Here is a 21288-nt window from a genome sequence, read left to right as displayed (position 1 = left end):
ATTTTGTCTTTAAATTCAGATGAAGTATGCTCAAGGGTGTACTTTGGCTGTCGTGGACTTGTTCTAATTTTCTTCAGCTTCAGCTTGAACTTGAATATGAGCAATTAATGGTCTGTACCACAGTCGGCCCCTGGCCTTGTTCTGACTGATGATACTGAGCTTTTCTATAATCTGTGTTCACAGATGTAGTCTATTTGATTCTGTATTCCATCCGGCAAGGTCCACGTGTATAGCCGCCATTTATATTGTTGAAAAAAGATATTTGCAATAAGAAGTCACTGGTCTTACAAAATTCAATAATGCAGCCTCCGGCATCATTTCTGTTACCAAGACCATATTTTCCAACTACTGATCTTCTTCTTCTCCGTTTTCAACTTTTGCATTCCCATTACCAGTAGTTATCAGTGCATCTTGATTGCATGTTTGATCAATTTAAGACTGCAAAAGTTGGTAAAATCCTAGGGAAGGATCTTCCAAAACCAAAAACCAAACCCAGTGCCGTCGAGTCGATTCCGTCGATCTTCCAAAACCAAAAACCGAACCCAGTGCCGTCGAGTCGATTCCGTCTCATAAAAAAAAAAAAAAAAAAAATTTTAATGTTGATGGTTTGAGTACGGTCAGTCTGGGAGAAAGAATGTCATGAGATTGGGCTAGAGAAGTAAACGGAACCCTGATTGCCAGGGGCTAGAGGCTCCTGTCAGCGACTGGATTTTGTTCCAAGAGCATTGGGAACCCATCAGTAGTTTTATGCAGTAGAATGCTGTGTGGTTAATGGATTGCAAGGTGGGAAGACAGATTGGAGATTGCAGAAAGAATCCACTAAGACAGTAGTAGCAGTGTGGTTGGATAGAAGTTGATAGATTTGAGATATACTTTGGAGGTAGAATCAACAGATCTTGGTGATGAATCTGATATAGAAATTTAGGGAGTATGATGGTTAATTGATGGGGCAACTAAGCTAGGCTATGATTATCAGTGGTTTGGCCAGATACTCGACTGGTTGTTGTTCAGTAATAAAATATAAGGTAACGTAATCAATGCGCATGGAAGCAGCAGTCAAGAAATTGAACAACGTGTTGCATTGGGCAAATCTGCTGCAAAAGACCCCTTTAAAGTGTTAATAAGCAAATATGTCACTCTGAGGACTAAGGTGTGGCTGATTCAAGCCATGGTATTTTCACCTGCCTCCTATGCATATGAAAGTTGGACAATGAATAAGGAAGACTGAAGAAGAATTGATGCCTTTGAATGATGTGTTGGCGAAGAATATTGAATATACTGTGGCCTGCCAGAAGAATGAACAAATCTGTTCTGGAAGAAGTACAGCCAGAAGGAATGCTCCTTATAAGCAAGGATGGTGAGAGCTTGTCTCATGTACTTTGGACATGTCATCAGGAGGGACCAGTCGCTGGAGAAGGATAACATGCCTGGTAAAGTAGAGGGTCAGCAAAAAATAGGAAGACCCTCAACGAGATGGATTGACAGAGTGGCTACAACAATGGGCTCAAAAATAGCAATGATTGTAAGGATGTCGCAGGACCAGGCAGTGTTTCATTCTATTGTACATAGGGTTGCTATGAGTCTGAACTGACTCGACAGCACCTAACAACAACAACATAAAGGGAAAAAATGCCCAATCATGCTTTTGAAAAATTGGCCTTATATTTATCATGAAGTAAGATAAGAGAGAAGTACTAACATTCACATTTCCAGTGATTTGTCATTTTGTATTGGTTTTATGTAAAGTGGTAGATATTTTTATCATTCTTTAATATTGTTGTGTATGCCTCCCTAAAAATGGTATCGAAACTAGCTTGCTGTCTTGTCAATTTTTAATTTAAGTATAGGTTTGTGTCTTTTAATCCTTCATGAAATGCCTGACTGACCAGTAGAGATAACTTGAAGAGACGGACACCCAAGGAAGGTTGTTTTTGGGTAAAGATCATGTGTAAGACCATTCAGTTTTGCTTCCACATTATATTTCTTTTATTCCTGGGAACGAAGAGTAGTTGAATGAAACGTAAGTTTTATTGTGTGTAACGTATCCAGTCACACATGGAACCGTAGGATTCTAGAACTGTAAGGAGACTAATTTCATGTAGTTAAAATTCTCTTGGAAACTACATCTCAGCAGAGTTAGCATTTCCATCTGGTTACATAGCTTGTGTAGAGTTGGAACTGAGAAGCAGAAAGAAATCTCTGGTTTCTCAATTCATTACAAGCATCCTGTAGTGTCTTGTAAGCAGATGAATTTCTTCAGATGGATGTTTTGATTGGCTCGCTGCTTGAGTGTTCTTTTTTAACAGAAGCGTGTCTACCTGTTTTCTTTAACAGTTGTTTCGAGAAGTACGAATCATGAAGATACTGAATCATCCTAATATAGGTAAGAAATTTATGTATACAATTGATAATAATGTATTTTCTTTCATTTGAGGGTGTTTGAAAAAATACGACTTTAAGGATGTTTTGTATAAATAGAATAAAAGTGATAATCTGAGTGATAGACTAAAAAAGTGATACTTTGGGTAAATATAAGTAATAAAGCTAACTGAAGGTTATAAATTGCTGTTTTCTACCATCTTTCTGTCTTCTGCTCTCCACTAAAGTTAGACACATGACTTGGAATTAAAGTTAATACATAAAAATGTGGTTTTGTTTTATTTTTTGTCTTCTTACTAAATCTCTCTAAATAGTGCATACCATTTAGGTATTTATAAAAAATGAATTTCATATAATTTGATAATGTTCATTTGGATTGATCATAGTTTATAGGCAAAAAACTAACTTGCATTTTTTTTAAAGTTAAAAGTTTATTTCAATTTTAGTAAATTTATTTCTGGAAGTTCAAAATTTTTCCCTATCTGTACAAATAAATTTATTGATCAGGTATGTTATTTATTATATGAAATCATTTGATTGTAATAGTTGAAAAACAATTCTTTTAATCTGTTTATTTTTGAACAGTTTTTTTTTTTTTGCACATTTAAAAATCCTGTCTTTATCAAAGGTATTATTGTGACTATTTGTGAATATTTTCAGCTGTATAATTCTGATAATTTAGTATTTTTTAACCATACACTTTTATTAAAAAAACTACCATCACATAAATATGAAAACTTTTAAAATCTTTTTCTTCCTGTACCAAAGACTATTTAACATTAAATTACATAGTTTCTTGTAAGCTTTAAACTTTTTTATTATTATTCTGATTTTAAGAATCTCCTTTGCACTGCCTTATTTTAATTAGAAAAAAGCAATTTTTTTTTCATCCCAGAAATATAACTCTCTTTTGAATCAGCAGTTGTTTCCAAATCACTTAGTGGTGAGTAGTTTTTTTTTTTTTTTTTTCTTTTTTCCCATAGGACTAATAACCCTTGGGAAATTTTTTAAATTTAAAACTGTAATTAATAATTTTTTTAAATCCTCTAAAATTTTCTGTTGGTTTAGTGTTACTTTAAATTTTCTTAAAGCACGTTCAGACTATGCTAACAGTTATATAGAGTTATATCTCTAATTTCTTTTTTCAGTAAAATTATTTGAAGTTATTGAAACAGAGAAGACCCTCTATTTAGTCATGGAATACGCCAGTGGGGGTAAGGATGAGGGGGATTGAAAAGTTATCTTTGATGAGCCGTGTATAATTATCAGTGCCTAAAGTTTTTTTTTTTAATGGTTCGTTATAACATTGATGTTCTTGTTACTGTTAATAGATCTATAGTTTTATTAAAGTGCCTTTGAAGTATATCTTAAGGAAAATTCAATGTTTGCTTTGAATACTTATATTTAATTATTGAATTTTGAACTTACTTAAAATTACTTAAGGACATCTTCCAAAACTCTGACTTTTCATTGTCATCTATGAATGTTTTGGTTCTCTTGTCTATGTATGATTATATTATAGTAATTTATCATAATGCTGTTATAATTACAAGCTTCTGGTTATAAGAAGTAAAATCTCCAACACAGATGGTGTTTAGTAAAGTTTATAGTAGAAGCAAGTCCTAGGTCAGATGCTTATTTCACTGGTGGTTCACGTATGACAGATACTCAATAAACATAAATTTTCAAGATAATCCATAAGGTGCAATTTAAATAAGTTTTGATCTGCATGATTTTATAAGGTAGAAGACTAAGTTGACAGGAAGATAGCAAGATGCCATTTGTCATAGAATATAATGTAAATTTTGACAACTGTAGTGTCAAAAAATAGAATGGTTTTGAAACATTGGTGTGTAATGGGAAATCACTTTCTTGTCCTTCACTTTCTGTCGAATGAGAGATATTGGCTCAAAATTGCCGTTCTCTTAGGCATAGGACTTAACTTTCTCAGAAACTGGTTCTAAGATTTATATAGAGTTAAACCATTTACTAAGTAAAAAACAGTACTTGAAGGGAGGTATTAAAGGCTCGGAGAATTGAAACAATTGCCGAAGAGGGAGGGGAACTGAAATGATGTAAACTGCTCTGGTTGACTGACTAGTTGATATTCAGTGATGTGCTAGTCAATAGAGAAACTGAGTATTGAGCTCTTTTAGCTAATAAAGGTTATAGATTTTTATAATACTTTAGTTTTTATATCAACTAAAGAGGATTTATTCTAAGCATCTGAACTATGTATTTTTATATATAGATTTCTAAAATTTTTTATTACAAACATGGTCTGTTTTAATTGTTTTAGTTGCCTGTGCAGATTGGGTGATTGAGTGGATTTGTTTCTTGCAAGGCTTTTTCATCTTGAAAATATTTCAGTGTAGGTTCTCTGACATTGTTTAACCTGACGACCTATGTCAGGAATGTTTATTATTACAGGATTTTAAAAATACATATTGTATTTTTAATTTAATAAATCTACAATTGCCACATAATGAACCATTTTCTATTTTTTTGCTACCCTTTAATTAGATTTCTATAACAATCTACAGCATTGGGAACCCCGGTATTATTTTTAGTTCTATTAAACTCCTTTTTTCCTTTTCCCATGATCTAAAGTTTAGGGAAATGGGGCTTAGATATGCCTTGATACCAGAGGAGCCCTGGTGGTGCAGTGGTTAAGAACTCTGCGGCTAACTAAAAGATCAGCAGTTCTAATCCACCAGTTGCTCCTTGGAAACCCTGTGGGGCAGTTCTCCTCTGTCTTATAGGGTCACTGTGAGTTGGCAATGAATTTTTTTTTTACATGAGAAGTTACAGACTGCTAAAAATTTGTGCCCTAAATGGCACAAGAGTCACGTGCTTAGCTGCTAACCCAAAGGTCGGAGGTTTGTACCTACTAGCCGCTGTAAGGGAGAAAAGACCTGGAGATCTCCTGTAAAGATTAAAAATCCAGAAAAATCTGTTGCTGTCGAGTTGATATCGATCCTATAGGACAGGGCAGAACTACCCCGTAGGGTTTCCCAGGAGCGGCTGTTGGATTTGAACTGCAGACCTCTTGGTTAGCAGCCAGGTGCTTAACCACTGCTCTATCAGGGCTCTCCTGTAAGATTACAGCCTAGGAAACCCTATGGAAGAGTACTACTCTGTCCTGATAGGGCCACTATGAGTTGGAATCAACTTAACAGCACACAACAACAACAACAAAAATTTGTGGACTCTTTTCTGTTTTTATAAAGGTCCACAAGGCTGTGTTAATATGTATACTATTTTAAAGGGAAACCCTGGTGGCATAGTGGTTAAGAGCTACAGCTGCTAACCAAAAGGTCAGCAGTTTGATTCCACGAGGTGCTCCTTGGAAACTCTATGGGGCAATTGTACTCTGTCCTATAGGGTCACAATGCATTGGAATCAAGTCATTGGGAATGAGTTTGGTTTTGTTTTTTGGCGTACTGTTTTAATGATTAATGATAAGTACAGTCAACTCTCTATTGGTGCTACTAAAGGGGAGCAATGGCTAGAATAACACAGAGCACGGGGTTATCACTGTGCTCCTTCGGCAGCATAGTTAGGAGGGGCCACGTGGAGTACTGTGGAGAGATGGTACTGGATTCAGTCCAAACCAGCTGGACCCTCATTCAGTTCTGATTCCTGGTGATAAATTTTCTTTAGCATTGGGGCTTGCCAGTCAGTGATCTTGTAAGAAAAGCAGAATGGTTCAGTGGCAAGAAATGTAGAAGCATTTTCTTGCCTTTTTAATCTGTAAATAATGGCAAGGCGACTCTGGAAAATAAAAACAGTATTTTTCCTCCAAAATTTCAAGACGTTTTAAGATTGAACCTGACATGCACACAAAAGTCTAATCAGACAGACTGCCTCTTTGCCAGGAATAGATCAATCGATTTTGGTTCACTAATGAGGTGGAAGATACAGTGATTATGAGAGTAGGCAGTTTCTTTATGACTTTGCACCATCTTTAGTCCAGAGGAGCCCATTAAAGGAAGGTGTTAGGAAGACCAGACTTACTGGTCTGACAGAGACTGGAGAAACCCTGAGAGCATGGCCCCCAGACACCCTTATAGCTGAGTAATGAAGTCACTCCTGAGGCTCACCCTTCAGCCAAAGATTAGACAGGCCCATAAAACAAAATGAGACTAAAGGGGCACACCAGTCCAGGGGCAAGGACAAGAAGGCAGGAGGGGACAGGAAAGCTGGTAATAGGGAGCCTAAGGTCAAGAAGGAGAGAGTGTTGACACATTGTGCAGGTGGCATCCAATGTCACAAAACAATATGTGTATTGTTTAATGAGAAACTTGTTTGCTCTGTAAACCTTCATCTAAAGTACAGTAAAAAAAAAATTTTTAAGTAGATGTCGGGGCTACTCTGGAATGGTGTCTTCATCCCTTCCTTCATTCACGTAAACAAGATTTATTACATGCTTACCGTGTACTAGTTAACATTCTGGATGCTAAGAACACCACGGTGATCAAAGACAAAGTCCCTTCCCAGGCAGAACTTAAGAGCAGATCCAAATTTTCGAACCTTTGATAAGTGTTTCCCAGCCTCAACTCACATGTCCAGGAGCAAACTGTGATTAGCTACTGTGGCAGGTGGACTGGAGCATTCCGTCCACCCCTCTGTTGTCATCGCCCCATTTCATCACCTAACTCTGCTCGATGTAACAAGCTGTCTAACACTGGAGGCATATTAGCTTCATCCGATACACATCCACCTCACATTTGATTTTGAATGTTTTACTTAATCCGAGGATTGATATTGCATATGTGTATATGTAACATATCCATATGTGTCATTTATTGAGTGTTTACCGTATGCCAACACATGCATCATTTCATTTAATCCTCACAACAGCCGTGTGAGGTAGCAGGCAGAGGTAGAAACTTGGTCTTAATGAAGTTGAGGAGTTTTCCTAACGTCGCCACCCAGCAGCTGCTTGGCGGCTAACCCAGGTTTCAGACCTCAACTTTTCTGATTCTAAACCCTGAGTTTTTAACCACTCCGCTGTACTTCATGAGTGCCCTTTAAGCCATTTTGTGAGTTCTTAATAATCATGTATTTCCATATATATTGCAAGCTGTAATTATAAGGACATAATTTTTTTTAACTCTTCTGGCACTAGAGTTAATATTTTAATTTTATATCTAAATGTAATTTGCTTTTTCAATATTATTGACTAGAGAAAAATGAAAAAAAGAAAAACACAACAACAACTTATAGGCTTTTGCAGAAAACACATAGTGGATCCAATAGAAAATGTCTCCATTTCAGGTTATTTTTAAATTGTTTCAACAAATATTTATTGTTTATCCACTTTGTGTTCTGTCGTGGGCATGAGGGAGCAAATTAAGTATGTCTGTCATGATAGTGTTTAAGGAATGTATGGCTCATCTGAAGTAATAGGAGGCACACACAGGAATGATGTAATCCTGTATAATTTATAGTTAAGTACCAAAGTATGTGAAATGAGTTAGAGAGAATAAGCATAATCACCGTCTAGGAAGGAAAAGAAAGAAACCAATGTGGCCGGAAGCAGTGAGATGGAATTTAACTAACACTATATGATGGTAGAATTCAAGAGAGAGATCGTACATAATATGGCTTCATTACTTTGTTCGAAATGTAGGCCCCAAATACAGAGCCACATGTAATTTTTGATTGCCCATGTTGGCCCTTTATTAGAATGGATAATAAAGAGTTGACTGTGTTTTTATGTAATTCTTGAAAGCAGAAAGGAAGTTTTCTTGGTTATGTTTTTATGACTTTTTTTTAAGGAGTTTTGCTAAGACAGAAGCTGCTGTAGATACTCAATTCTGTATGTATTTTTTTTCCTTTTTTCTACTCAGTGTATTAATTTGTGACTTACATAGACCTAGCAGAGAATGGTGGGCCAAAAGTTTTTTTAAAAAACAAAGCAAAAACTTGAAATTGTGTGTATTGTAAATTGAAAATCTATGTATATTTTACTACCTGCTTTACCTTTCCGATTCAGGTGAAGTATTTGATTACTTAGTTGCCCACGGAAGAATGAAAGAAAAAGAGGCCCGTGCAAAATTCAGGCAGGTATGGAAAGTAGTTTCCCCCTTTGTTTTTATGGTGTTTTTACTGATAAACAATTGACAGTATCACAGACGGGAATTCAGAGTATATGGTATTTTAAAAAGAAAAATTCCTGCTTTCTTAAACACTTTTTAAGAGTGGAAAACTCCTGAAAAAGAAATCTGTTCTTCCTTAAGTTTAAAATAGTTGCAGATGGTTATTTTTAGATGGTCTTAAATAGTGACATGTTTACAAGTGGGACTCACCTTATTAGTTCTTTGAGTATCTTGGAAATACCCATTAGATTGAGATAGGACAGAAAGAAGTTTTTATCAAGTGTGTTTAGCTTTATGTATACAGCGTATGTGTGTACCACTCAAAGAGACTGTGTATCATTTTGTTTTATAATTTAAGATGTGTTGATATTAGGACTCATATTTGTAGATTTAAAGGATGTGATCAATTTTATTTAGCCAAGTAAGCATGGAACCTTGCAGATGTAGCAGGCAAATACGGTAAGACGTTTACATTTCCAGTTCAACGTGAACAAGACTTGGTAACAAATTATAAAATAAGAAAAAGTAAGTTAAATTCATCTAGAATTTTTTTTTTTTTTAGGAATGAAGTGATTAAAATAAACATTTTGCACATCACTATAAAAATGACAAATTAGTAAATTGTTCATAAAATTTCCTAAAGTAAAGTTTCAGCAGCAAGTTTAACTGTACCCAAAACTTCACCTCAGCAACTTTAAAATCTTGCATTTAAAAATGGCTCAGTACCTCATCTCTAAGTATGAACTCCACAATTAAGGGACCCTGTAATCAAAAAGTTTGAGAAATAACAAATAATGATATAAGATCCTCCTCTAAGAATTTACATGTAAGTTACCATATTTTAAAAATCTTGGAAAGTCCTGAAGGGGGGAGAGGAGGGAAAAACCTGTTTCCAAAAAATTTTTTTTTCTTTTTTTTGACGTAAAACCAGATATAACCCATTGCCGTCGAGTCGATTCTGGCTTATAGCAACTGTATAGGACAGAGTAGAGTGGCCCTGTAGGGTTTCCAAGGAGCACTTAGTAGATTTGAACTGCTGAACTTTTGGTTAACAGCTGTAGCTCTTAACTGCTGTGCCACCAGAGCTCCAAAACCAAACGTAGCTTTCCCAAATTATTTGACCATGGGGTAAGTTTGTTTTTAAAACCTCTATTATATCTCACAGAATTATTACTTCTAGGAACACTGCTTGGGAATTGCTATATACCAAAGACATACATAGTCCTCTTATAAAGGACAGAGCCCTGGAAGCATTCATCTTAAAATAGATGAATCTAAAGACAACTGGTAAGAAGGAAGCAACATGGAAAAACTAAATCATGTTCAGCTACACACTGCTCAGTCCTTTCCTGTCCTGGGATGGGGACCCAAGCATGAGTAAAGTACTGCAGTCAGCATTCTGAATATTACTGTCCTTTAAATATCAGTCAGTCACAGTAGTTTTACTAGTAGGCCAGCAAGAAAACTCCAGTTGACATTTTCCTGTTGGGATGATACTTTTATATTAAATACTGTTGCTACTTACCTTTGTTTTTATCTTTTTGTTCTTTTTAATTAGCTTGTTGTATTTATTAAAAAAATACATGTGTAGAAAAGTGTGCTGTGTGCTATGGAATTAGAGAAGTTGAAAATTCCTATTTTAAAGAACTTGCCATGTTCTATAGCTGTCTAATTAAAAGCTATATTTGTTATTAAATTTATGTTTAAGGATCTCTATTATCCTTTATGAATTTAACTAAAACTTGTAAAGAATAAATGCACATTTTCTTTTATTTTGTGCTTGATGAAATTTTTATTTTCATAGTGAAAGAATGTATTATACTAGCAAGGATGTACATATATCTGTCCTTGACCCCCCTGTTAGATGTGCCAAAAACTCCGGGACAGTTTATGACCTCTTTAATAGCCTCCCGTGTACACTGTCTCTGTATTCGTATGATTTGAGGGCCTACAAGAAAATCATAGTATCGATTCATTCTTCCAGTGTCAGGGCTACTGTTTAAAACATGAGGATTTCTAAGGAATTACAGAGTAGCCCCAACAGCTGCACCTTACAGCAAAACAGTGACCTTGTGGTCTTCAGTTCACTGCAGGGCTGGTGGTAAATCACTTTTCAAAATCTGTAACGGATTAGAGAATGTTCCCAATTCCCATTTACGGAGGTACAGAATGTTTAGAGCCGGGAGCGTCTGGCCATACAATGACGCAGTAACATTTGGGCTTGTGAATGGGGATTCCTGCAGTGGGTGAGAAGCAAAATATGCCAGAACTTCTCTTTCGTGGCAGAAAATTGTGCACTGCTAGGCAAGTGGAGGAGTAGTGTAAACCACCGCTTTTGGCCACTAGCTCAGAGGTCACGGAGTTTGAAGAGAATGCGTGCTGAATACAGAGGGTTCTCTTGAACCGCCTTTCCGGTCTTAAAGCTTTGGCTGAGGACATTGGTGATTGCAGAAGTACCTGTAGAACTGGTCTCCTAGAGGACATTCTGTCTGATGTAAGATGATGACCTCTGGTGATCATATACCTTCACTGTGTCACTCCAGGCAAGTGACTTGTAAAAGGTACTATCATAACCAGCAAATTTCTGCCATCCATGATACAAAGATACCCTTGTAATGTGAACATAACCCGTGTTGGAGCCCCAGTGGTACAGTGGTTAAGACCTGCACCTGCTACAAATCCACCAGCCGCTCCTTGGAAACGCTGTGGGGCAGTTCTGCTCTGTCCTGTAGGGTCCCTATGAGTCAAAATGGACTCGACGGCAACTTTTTTATTGTTTGCTTAGTAAAATATATTAATATGTACATAAAAATTTATGTAACACTTGGCTAACGAGCATATTTTAATGTGTTTAACCAAAATTGTATTTTAGAATTTCGAAACACTTAGTTCAAGAAAACCAGTACTACAGATATTCATTAGCTTCAGCTGTATGTTGGAGACTCACGCTTCACATTGATCATAATCGTTCGCAATCACCTGGCTAAAAATGTTTAGTGGTTCGGCAGTACCTGCTTGGTTTGTCTTTCACCAATCTCTTTATTGAGGTTTAACTCCCCTACCATCATTTTCCCACCTACATTGCCACTGTTCCTCGAATATACTGTGTTCCGTCATTGTTAATGCATTTCACCACCTTACCCTCACCTCCTAGCCCCAAATTTTCACGTTTTAAAAGATTACTATCCATCAAGGGAAGGAGCCCTGGTGGCACAGTGTTTAAGCACTTGGCCACTAGCCAAAAGGTCAGCAGTTCAAACCCACCAGTCGCTCCATGAGAGAAAGATGTGGCAGTCTGCTTCCATACAGATTTACAGCCTTGGAAACCCTATGGGCAGTTGTATTCTGTCCTGTAGGGTCACTATGAGTCGGATTCAGTGGGTTTGGTTTTTCTGGTGTCCTTCAAGGATAGTTCAGATGAAATAGCTCCTACTCCAGGAAACATTTCCAAGTGAAATTATTCTTTATTTTTTATGATTCCTTACTACGGTGTACCTCTGCCTCTGTCATTCTGCTTGTTTTATAGTTCACTACAGTCGTGTTTTCTCTTCCTAATTAGATTGTAGCTCCTTGCGGGCAAAGTCCATATAGTGTTTATCTTCGTATTCCCCCACAACGAGCACATTTTCTTGCACTTAGCAAGTTGAAATGAATATTTAATTAAATTACGTATTACTCATTGTGCGATGATTTTGTTTTGAATTCATGTCTCCTGTCTTTGAACCATTTTTGATACACGTTTGAATAATTTTATAATACCGAAATACCAGTTTTACTTTTACCACTTTGAAGTTCTTTTCTTTTTAATCCATATTCCTGTTACATGGTCATACTTTTACATCACCCCTAGACTTTAAAAAAATCTCATTTCTGTTTCCATTTGTAAATGCCTAACCAACATTCAGCATTCAAACTGTGTTTATGTTTAACTGAATCCACAGAACTGAACGTTCTGCTGTGCATTAAAAGGGCTGGCCTCCTATATATCGGATATTATATGCACAAAATAACTCTTAATTGATTGCTGTCACAATTTAAATGTACAGAATGACTCCTCATTGTTAAGAACATAACTATTAGAGATTTGCTTATGTCTATTTCTCATTTGTATTTCTGGCCCTTAAATTGCTAGTTCCCTCCCTCTTTGGCCCGTGTCTCCAAAGAGCCCTAGGTAATGGTTAGAAAATGTGGCCACATACAAAATCTACTTAATAGAAGTGAAATACTTTGCCCAAGCAGGTGTCAGATTAAATTTCATTAGTCCCTCTTTTCTTTTTAAGGCTCAAAAAAATTCTTCTCTTTTGTCTGTTTAGTGTGAGCAGATACAGGATGTTGAGAAGTTCTGTGTAAATTGGCTTCACCAAAGCAGCATGCTTTGAACTTGGCGGATGTAATTCCTAGAATAGAGTTTTAATTTTAGAACTCAAGCCAGCTATCTTGAAATACTGATTCATGGGTGCCAAAGCTTTTATTCTAACCCTGGACTAAATCATTTGACCAAAGCTACAGATTATACCATTTGATCATGTAAGCAGAGAAATACAATAGCAACACGTAAAAAGTCCACACAAACTCTGACAAGGACATAGTTTAGCCTCTTTTTGCAAGAGAATATTACTTTTCTACATTTTCTGCATTGAAGAGCGCAAGTTTTTATTCACTTTACCTGTTATAGGTATAGTTTTCTGAATTAAAGGAATAGAGAAATTATCACCTTACAATTTGTTAACTATCTAATTGGAGATCATGTTGAGGAAAAATTGGATGCTTATAACATAAAATCAATTTGAATTTTTATCCAAATTTATTTCAGATTGTATCTGCTGTACAGTATTGTCATCAGAAGTACATTGTTCACCGGGATCTTAAGGTAAGCAGCTGGTTTTGTTCCAAAAGCATTCTTACTAACAGATGCTGTCCCTTTTGGTTGCTTAAGTGTATCAGGTACAGTACAAGGTAATTAGTTGTTAATAATTTTATTTTGGTAAAACATAAATATAAAAAAGGCCATCTTAATCATTTTCAGTGTACGATTTAGTGACACTAATTATATTCACCGTGTTGTATAACCACCCAAAACCCCATTGCCACTGAGTTGATTCCGACTCACAGCGATTCTATAGGACAGAGTAGAACTGCCCCATAGGGTTTCCAAGGAGCAGCTGGTGGATTCGAACCACTGACTTTTTGGTTAGCAGCTGTAGCTCTTAACCACTGCACCACCAGGGCTCCTTCGTTTATTAAGGTATTCTGGGTTAATTTCTTTCAGCAGTGTTTTATAGTGTTCAGTTTACACGTCTTTCACCTCTGGTTAAATTTATTCGTAAGTATTTTATTCCTTTAGATGCTGTTGTAAATGGGATTCTTTTCTTAATTTCCTTTTTGAATTACTCGTTGCTGCTATATAAAAGCACAAGTGATTTTTTAGTGTTCCTCTTGTATCCTGCAACTTTACAGAATTCATTAGCTCTTGTAAGTTTCTTATAGATTCCTGGGATTTTCTGCAATAGGATTATGTCTTCTGGGAATAGAAATAGTTTTACTTCTTCCTTTCCCACTTGGATGCCTTTTCTTTCTTTTTCTTGCAGAATTGCTCTGATTGGGACGTCCAGTACAGTGATGAGTAGTAGTGGTGAAAGTGGGTGTCTTGGTCTTGTTCCTGATCCTAGAGGGCAAGATTTCAGTTTTTTACCATTGAGTATGATGTTAGTTTGTGTTTTTCATAAATACCCTTTATCATATTGAGGAATTTCCCTTCTATTCCTAGTTCACTAAGCATTTTTATCATGAAAAGGTGTTGGATTTTGTCAGATTTCTCTTCTGTGCCAATTGAGATGATCATGTGGTTCTTGGCCTTTGTTCTGTTGATGTGATGTATTACATTGATTGATTTTCTTATGTTGAGCCACCCACTTTGTCATGGTATATAATCTATTTAATATGCTGCTGGATTTGGTTTGCTAGTATTTGTTGAGGATTTTTGCATCTATATTGGCCTACAGTTTTGTTACCTTGTGGTGTCTTTATCTGGCCTTGGTACCAGGGTCATGTTGGCCTCATAGAATAAGTTAGAAGTGTTCCCTCTTCTTTTTTTGGAAGAGTTTGAGGATTGTGTTAGTTCTTCTTTAAATGTTTGGTAGAATTCACCAGTGAAGCCATCTGGTCCTAGATTTTTCCTTGTTGAAAGGGTTTTGATTACTGATTCAGTCTTTTCACTTTTACTTGGCCTGTTGGCATTTTCTGTTACTCCTTTGAGTAGAGTTATGTACTTTGTGTATTTCTATAAATTTTCCCGTTTCATCTAGGTTATCTAATTTGTTTGTGTACAGTTGTTCATAGTGTTTGTTGTGGATTGAATTGTGTCCCCCAAAGATATGTGTTGTGAATCCTAACCCTTGTACCTATAATTATAATCCCACTTGAGATTGAGTTTTGTTTATGTTAATGAGGACATAGCAGTGTAGTCTGGGTCTTAAGTCAGTCACCTTTGAGATATACAAGGAGCAGATAGGCACAAAGAAGCAAGCAGAGATGGAGGGAGATAGATGCCAAGTCTCATGAAGATCTCTAAGGAACAGAAGCTGAAAAGAGATAAGGACCTTCCTATAGAGCTAATGGGGAGAGAAAGCCTTCCCTTAGGGCAGGCACCCTAATTCCCACTTCCAGCCACCTAACTGTGAGAAAATAAGTTTGTTAAAGCCACCCGCTTGTGGTATTTTTGTTGTAACAGCTCTAGATAACTAAGAATTCTTTTTAAATTGTTTTTTTATCTATATGATTGGTAGTGATGTCCTCACTTTTGTTTCTTATTTTAGCTATTTGCATCTTCTCTTTCTTTCCTTTTCAGTCTGGCTAAAGGTGTTGATTTTGTTGATCTTTCAAAGAACCAACTTTTTGTTTTGTTGATCCTATTGTTTTTCTGTTCTCTATTTCATTTATCTCCACTCTAATCTTTTCTTCCCTCCTTTTAGCTTTGAGCCTAGTCTGTTCTTCTTTTTCCAATTCCTCAAGGTTATTGATTTGAAATATTTCTTCATTTTTAAAGTAGCAATTACAGCTAAAACTTTCCCTCTGAGCATTTCCTTTGCAGCATTCCATAGGTTTTGGTATGTTGTGCTTTCATTTTCATTCATTTCAAAGTATTTTCTAATTTCCTTTGGGATTTCTCTTTGACCCATGGGTTGTTTAATAGTACGTTGTTTAATTTTCACATGTTTGTGAAATTTCCAGTTTTCCTTCTATTGCTTATTTCTGTTTTCATTCCATTTTAGTCAGAGAATATAGTTGGCATGATTTCAGGCTTCTAAAATGTCTTACTTGTTCTGTGACCTAAAATATGATCTGTCCTAGACCATGATCCATTTGCACTTGGGAAGAACGTGCGTTCTGTTGTTGTTGGCTAGAGTGTTCTATAGATTTGTTAGGCCGACCTGGTTTGTGTTGTTGTTGTTTGGTGCCATCAAGTCAGTCCAAGTCTGGCCCTCTGTACAGCAGAACAGAACGCTGCCTGGTCCTGCGCCATCCTCACAGTCACTGGTGTTTGAGCCCATCGTTGCAGCCACTGTGTCAGTCCGTCTCACTGAGGGTCTTCCTCTTTTTTGCTGACCCTCTACTTTACCAAGCATGATGTCCTTTTCCAGGGACTGGTCCCTCCTGGTAGCATGTCCAAAGTCTCGCCATCCTCACTTCTAAGGAGCATTCTGGTTATACCTCTTCCAAGGCAAATTTGTTCCTTCTTCTGGCAGTCCACGGTAGATTCACTATTCTTCACTAACGCCACAACTCGAAGACATCAGTTCTTCGGCCTTCCTTATAAATTGCCCGGCTTTTGCATGCACACAGCAAGATTGAAGATACAATGGCTTGGCTTGGATGCACCTTAGTTCTCAAAGTGACATCTTTATTTTTTAACCCTTGAAAGAGGTCTTTTGCAGCAGATTTACCCAATGTAATATGTTGTTTGATTTCTTGACTGCTGCTTCCATGGGCATTGATTGTGGAGCTAAGTAAAATGAGATCCTTGATAACTTCATTCGTTTCTCTGTTTATCATGGTGCTGCTTATTGGTCCACTTAATGAGGATTTTTATTTTCTTTACATTGAGGTGCAATTCATAATGAAGGCTGTAGTCTTTGATCTTCATCAGTAAGTGCTTCAACTCCTCTTCACTTTCAGCAAGCAAGGTTGTACCATCTGCGTAATTCAGGTTGTTAATGAGTCTTCCTCCAATCCTGATGCCCCATTCTTCATGTAGTCCACCTTCTCGGATTATTTGCTCAACATACAGATTGAATAGGTATATGGTGAAAGGATACAACCCTAAACCACACCTTTTCTGATTTTAAATCACTTAGTATTCCTTTACTCTGTTCTGAGGATGCCTTTGATCTATGTACAGGTTCCACATGAGCACAAAAAAGTGTTCTAGAATTCCCATTCTTCACAATGTTATCCTTAATTTGTTGTGATCCACACAATTGAATGCCTTTGTATAGTCAAGTAAACATCTTTCTCAGAACCCTGGTGGTGCAGTGTTCAACTCCTAACCAGCAGCTCCTCAGGAGAAAGATGTGTCAGGCTGCTTGTGTAGAGATTTACAGCCTTGGAAACCCTGCGGGGTCACTGTGAGTCAGAATCGAGTGGATGGCAGTGCGTTTAAACATCTTTTTAGTATTCTTTGCTTTCAGCCACGATCCATCTGCCATCAGCAGTGATACCCCTCATTCCACGTCCTCTTCTGAATCCAGCTTGAATTTCTGGCAGTTCCCTGTCGATGTACTGCTTCAACCATTTTTGAATTATCTTCAACAAAGATTTTCTTGCATGTGATATTAATGATATTGTTCATTTATGAAGTTACTCAAGTCATTTGATTCTGTCAGTGTTTACATTCATACATTTTGTGCTCTGTTGTTAGGTGCACGTATATATTTATAATGGTTATATCTTCTTGATGAATTGACTGTTTTAATCGTTCCATAATGTCCTTCTCAGTCTTGTCACGGATTTTGGCTTAACATCTATTTCTTAATGCTAACATAGGCACTCGCACTCACTTCTGGTTCCTATTTTCATGGAATATTTTTTCCCATCGTTTCACTCTCAACCTGTTTGTGTCTTTGGATCTAAAGTGGGTCTCTTATGTATAGCATATAGTTGGATTATGTTTCCTTTTCATTCTGCCAATCTCTGTTTTTTTTTTTTAAAGAAAGTTTAATACATTTAAAGTAATTATCACTAAGGAGGGACTTCCTTCTGCCATTTTGCTGTTCTCTGTGTAACTTATAACATTTTTGTTCTACATTTCCTCCAATACTGCCTACTTCTGCGTTTTGTTGATTTTTTTCCGAGTCATCCATTTTGATTCCTTTTGTTTATATGTTTTAGATATTTTCTTTGTTGTTATCATGGGGGTTACATTTAACATATTTATAACAACTGACTTTAATTGATAGCAACTTATCTTCTCAATAGGATGCTAACACTGTTCCTATACCACTCTTCCTACCTTTATGTTGTTGTCACAGATTACATCTTTATGCATCGTGTGCCCAGTAACCAGATTTATACTTATTTTTGTGCACTTGTCTTCTAAGTCATGTAGACCATAAAAAGTAGAGTTACAAACCAAAAATACTGTATCACTGACCTTTATGTTTACCGATGAAATTACCTTTACTGAAGATCTTATTTTCTTTATAAGACTTCAAGTTATTGTCTAGTGTTCTTTCATTTTTAACCTGAAGGACTCCCTTTAGCATTACCTGTAGGGCAGGTCTTGTGGTAACTAAGTCTCCCACCTTTTGATTTTCTGGGAATGTCCTATTTTTACCCTTATTTTTAAAGGACAGTTTTCCCAGATATACATTACTTGGTTGGTGGTTGTGTTCTTTCAGCACTCACTTTACATATGTCTATCCCACTGCTTTCTGGCCTCCATAGTTTCTGAGGAGAAGTCAGTGTTTAATCTTATTGAGGCTCTCTTGTACATGACGATTTGTTTCTCTCTTGCTGCTTTCAAGATTTTCTTTTTATGTTTGGTTTTTGAGAGTTTGGTTATTATGTGTCTTGGCATGGATCTCTTTCAGTTTTTTCTGCTTTGAGTTCATTTAGCTTCTTGGATGTATAGATTCGTGTCTTTCATAAAATTAGGAGTTTTTGGCCATCATTTCTTTGAATATTCTATCTGTGCTTTTCTCTCTCCTGGGACTCCAGTGATCAGTATGTTGGACCAGATACATACGGTTCTTATTTAGTGTCAGTTAGTCAAATGTTTGGAACCCTAGTGGTGCAGTGGTTAAGAGCTCAGCTGCTAACCAAAAGATTAGTAGTTCGAATCCATCAGCCACTCCTTGAAAACCCTGTGGGGCAGTTCTGCTCCATCCTGTGAGGTCACTATGATTTGGAAATGACTTGATGGAAATGGGACTTTCCTGGATGTTTGTGGACATTGGAGTTGCCATTCCTTACCTTGTGTTCACCTAGTGTTTTGCCAGAAATTTCCTTGAATATTGGGGTGAGGGGAACCTCTTCAAATCTTTGTAAATTGGTTTTGTATCAGGGCCCTCCTTCAACAATTAGCCAGCCTTGCAGTGAGCCTGAGTGTCAGCCCAAGAAAAAGATGTGAAAAACTTAAAGGTCCATCAGTAGAGGTTTAGGTACATTATTGAATATTTATACTAAGGGATACTAGAGCTTCCCTAAAAAGGAGTAATATGTACATGTAGTGATGTGGAAAGACATCTATGATATTTTATTGCAAAAAAAAAAAAAAATACAGAATAGTGTATATTATATAGTGGCATTTTAAGTGAGCTTATATATATGTAAATGGGCATGTCTGTTTTATATGCATAGAAAAAAGTGATTCCCGCAGAGACATCTGACAATGGAGTGGGGAGAACTTTCGCATCTTACTTTACATACTTCTGTGAGATTTGATTTTTTTTTTTGCAAGTAGCGTATATCATCATGGCATTTATAATAATACAGATGTATTTTTGTTTATAGTTAATCCTTTTGCATACAGGTAGCTAATTGTCCCAAGAGCATTTATTGAACCATCCTTTCTCTGGTGGCTCTAACTGCCGTCACTTTCACATACAAAGCTCCCATGAATATCTGGGTCTCTTTCCAAACTTCCTTTTTTCCCATTGATCTTTTTGTCATTCCAACAGTAGCTGTCCATTAAGTTTTTATATCTTATGTGATGATTCTTCCCTCGTTATTATTATTGTTCAAATAGATTTTGACTATTCTTGATTCTTTATACTTCAATGTGGGTTTTATTATTAGGTGGTCAATTTCTGTAAGACACCCTGTTGGAATTTCATTTTGAAATACATTGAATTATGAGTTAACTAGAGGAAATTACCTTCTTTGTGATATTGAGTCACACCATCTATAAACATGGTATATCTTTCTATTGATTTAGGCCTTTTGTTTCTTTCAGTGATGTTTTGTATTATTCTGTCAAGCTCAGACATTGTTAATTAGATTTGTTCTTGGATATTTTTAGATTTTTGTTGTGATTGAAAATGGTATTTTTTTTAAATAATTTTTATTGTGCTTTAAGTGAAAGTTTACAAATCAAGTCAGTCTGTCACATAGAAGCTTATATACACCTTACTCCATACTCCCACTTACTCTCCCCCTAATGAGTCAGCCCACTCCCTCCTTCCAGTCTCTCCTTTCGTGACAATTTTGCCAGTTTCTAACCCTCTCTACCCTCCTATCTCCCCTCCAGACGGGAGATACCAACACAGTCTCAAGTGTCCACCTGATACAAGTAGCTCACTCTTCTTCAGCATCTCTCTCCAACCCATTGTCCAGTCCCTTCCATGTCTGATGAGTTGTCTTCAGGAATGGTTCCTGTCCTGGGCCAACAGAAGGTTTGGGGACCATGACCGCCATGATTCTTCTAGTATCAGTCAGACCATTAAGTCTGGTCTTTTTATGAGAATTTGGGGTCTGCATCCCACCGTTCTCCTGCTCCCTCAGGGGTTCTCTGTTGTGCTTCCTGCCAGGGCAGTCATCGGTTGTGGCCGGGCACCATCTAGTTCTTTTGGTCTCAGGATGATGTAAGTCTCTGGTTCATGGGGCCCTTTCTGTCTCTTGGGGTCATAGTTATCATGTGACCTTGGTGTTCTTCAGCCTCTCCAACATATATTATTTTGTGTTTTTTGGATTAATGCCAGCCTTGTTGGAGTGAGATGGAATCTCATTGTAGTTTTAATTTGCATTTCTCTAATGGCTAATGATAGAGAGCATTTTCTCATGTATCTGTTAGCTGCCTGAATATCTTCTTTAGTGAAGTGCATGTTCATATCCTTTGCCCACTTTTTGATTGGCTCGTTTGTCTTTTTGTGGTTGAGTTTTAACAGAATCATATAGATTTTAGAGATCAGGTGCTGGTCGGAGATGTCATAGCTGAAAATTCTTTCCCAATCTGTAGGTGGTCTTTTTACTCTTTTGGTGAAATCTTTAGATGAGCATAGGTATTTGATTTTTAGGAGCTCCCAGTTATCTGGTTTCTCTTTGTCATTTTTGGTAATGTTTTGTATTCTGTTTATGCCTTGTATTAGGGCTCCTAACGTTGTCCCTGTTTTTTCTTCCATGATCTTTATCGTTTTAGTCTTTATGTTTAGGTCTTTGATCCACTTGGAGTTAGTTTTTGTGCATGGTGTGAGGTATGGGTCCTGTTTCATTTTTTTGCAAATGGATATCCAGTTATGCCAGCACCATTTGTTAAAAAGACTATCTTTTCCCCAATTAACTGACACTGGGCCTTTGTCAAATATCAGCT

At 36.8% G+C, this 21288-nt stretch overlaps 1 protein-coding gene across 3 annotated transcripts in view; it reads left to right on the top strand.

Annotated features, from left to right (window-relative positions):
- The window catches only part of MARK1 (microtubule affinity regulating kinase 1), a 150164-nt gene that overhangs the window by 83777 nt on the left and 45099 nt on the right, over window positions 1-21288 (top strand). For all 3 annotated transcript variants that reach the window (XM_023538706.2, XM_023538704.2, XM_010599421.3), the window contains exons 4-7: window positions 2335-2383; window positions 3528-3593; window positions 8381-8451; window positions 13297-13353. In XM_023538706.2, the coding sequence (XP_023394474.2) occupies window positions 2335-2383; window positions 3528-3593; window positions 8381-8451; window positions 13297-13353 (243 nt within the window). The remainder of the gene's footprint in view (window positions 1-2334; window positions 2384-3527; window positions 3594-8380; window positions 8452-13296; window positions 13354-21288) is intronic.

This window comes from Loxodonta africana, chromosome 25 (assembly GCF_030014295.1).
Source record: "Loxodonta africana isolate mLoxAfr1 chromosome 25, mLoxAfr1.hap2, whole genome shotgun sequence".
Classification (NCBI taxonomy): Eukaryota; Metazoa; Chordata; class Mammalia; order Proboscidea; family Elephantidae; genus Loxodonta; species Loxodonta africana.
The sequence above is the reverse complement of the archived record's forward strand: the minus strand, read 5'-3'. Positions and strand labels throughout refer to the sequence as shown.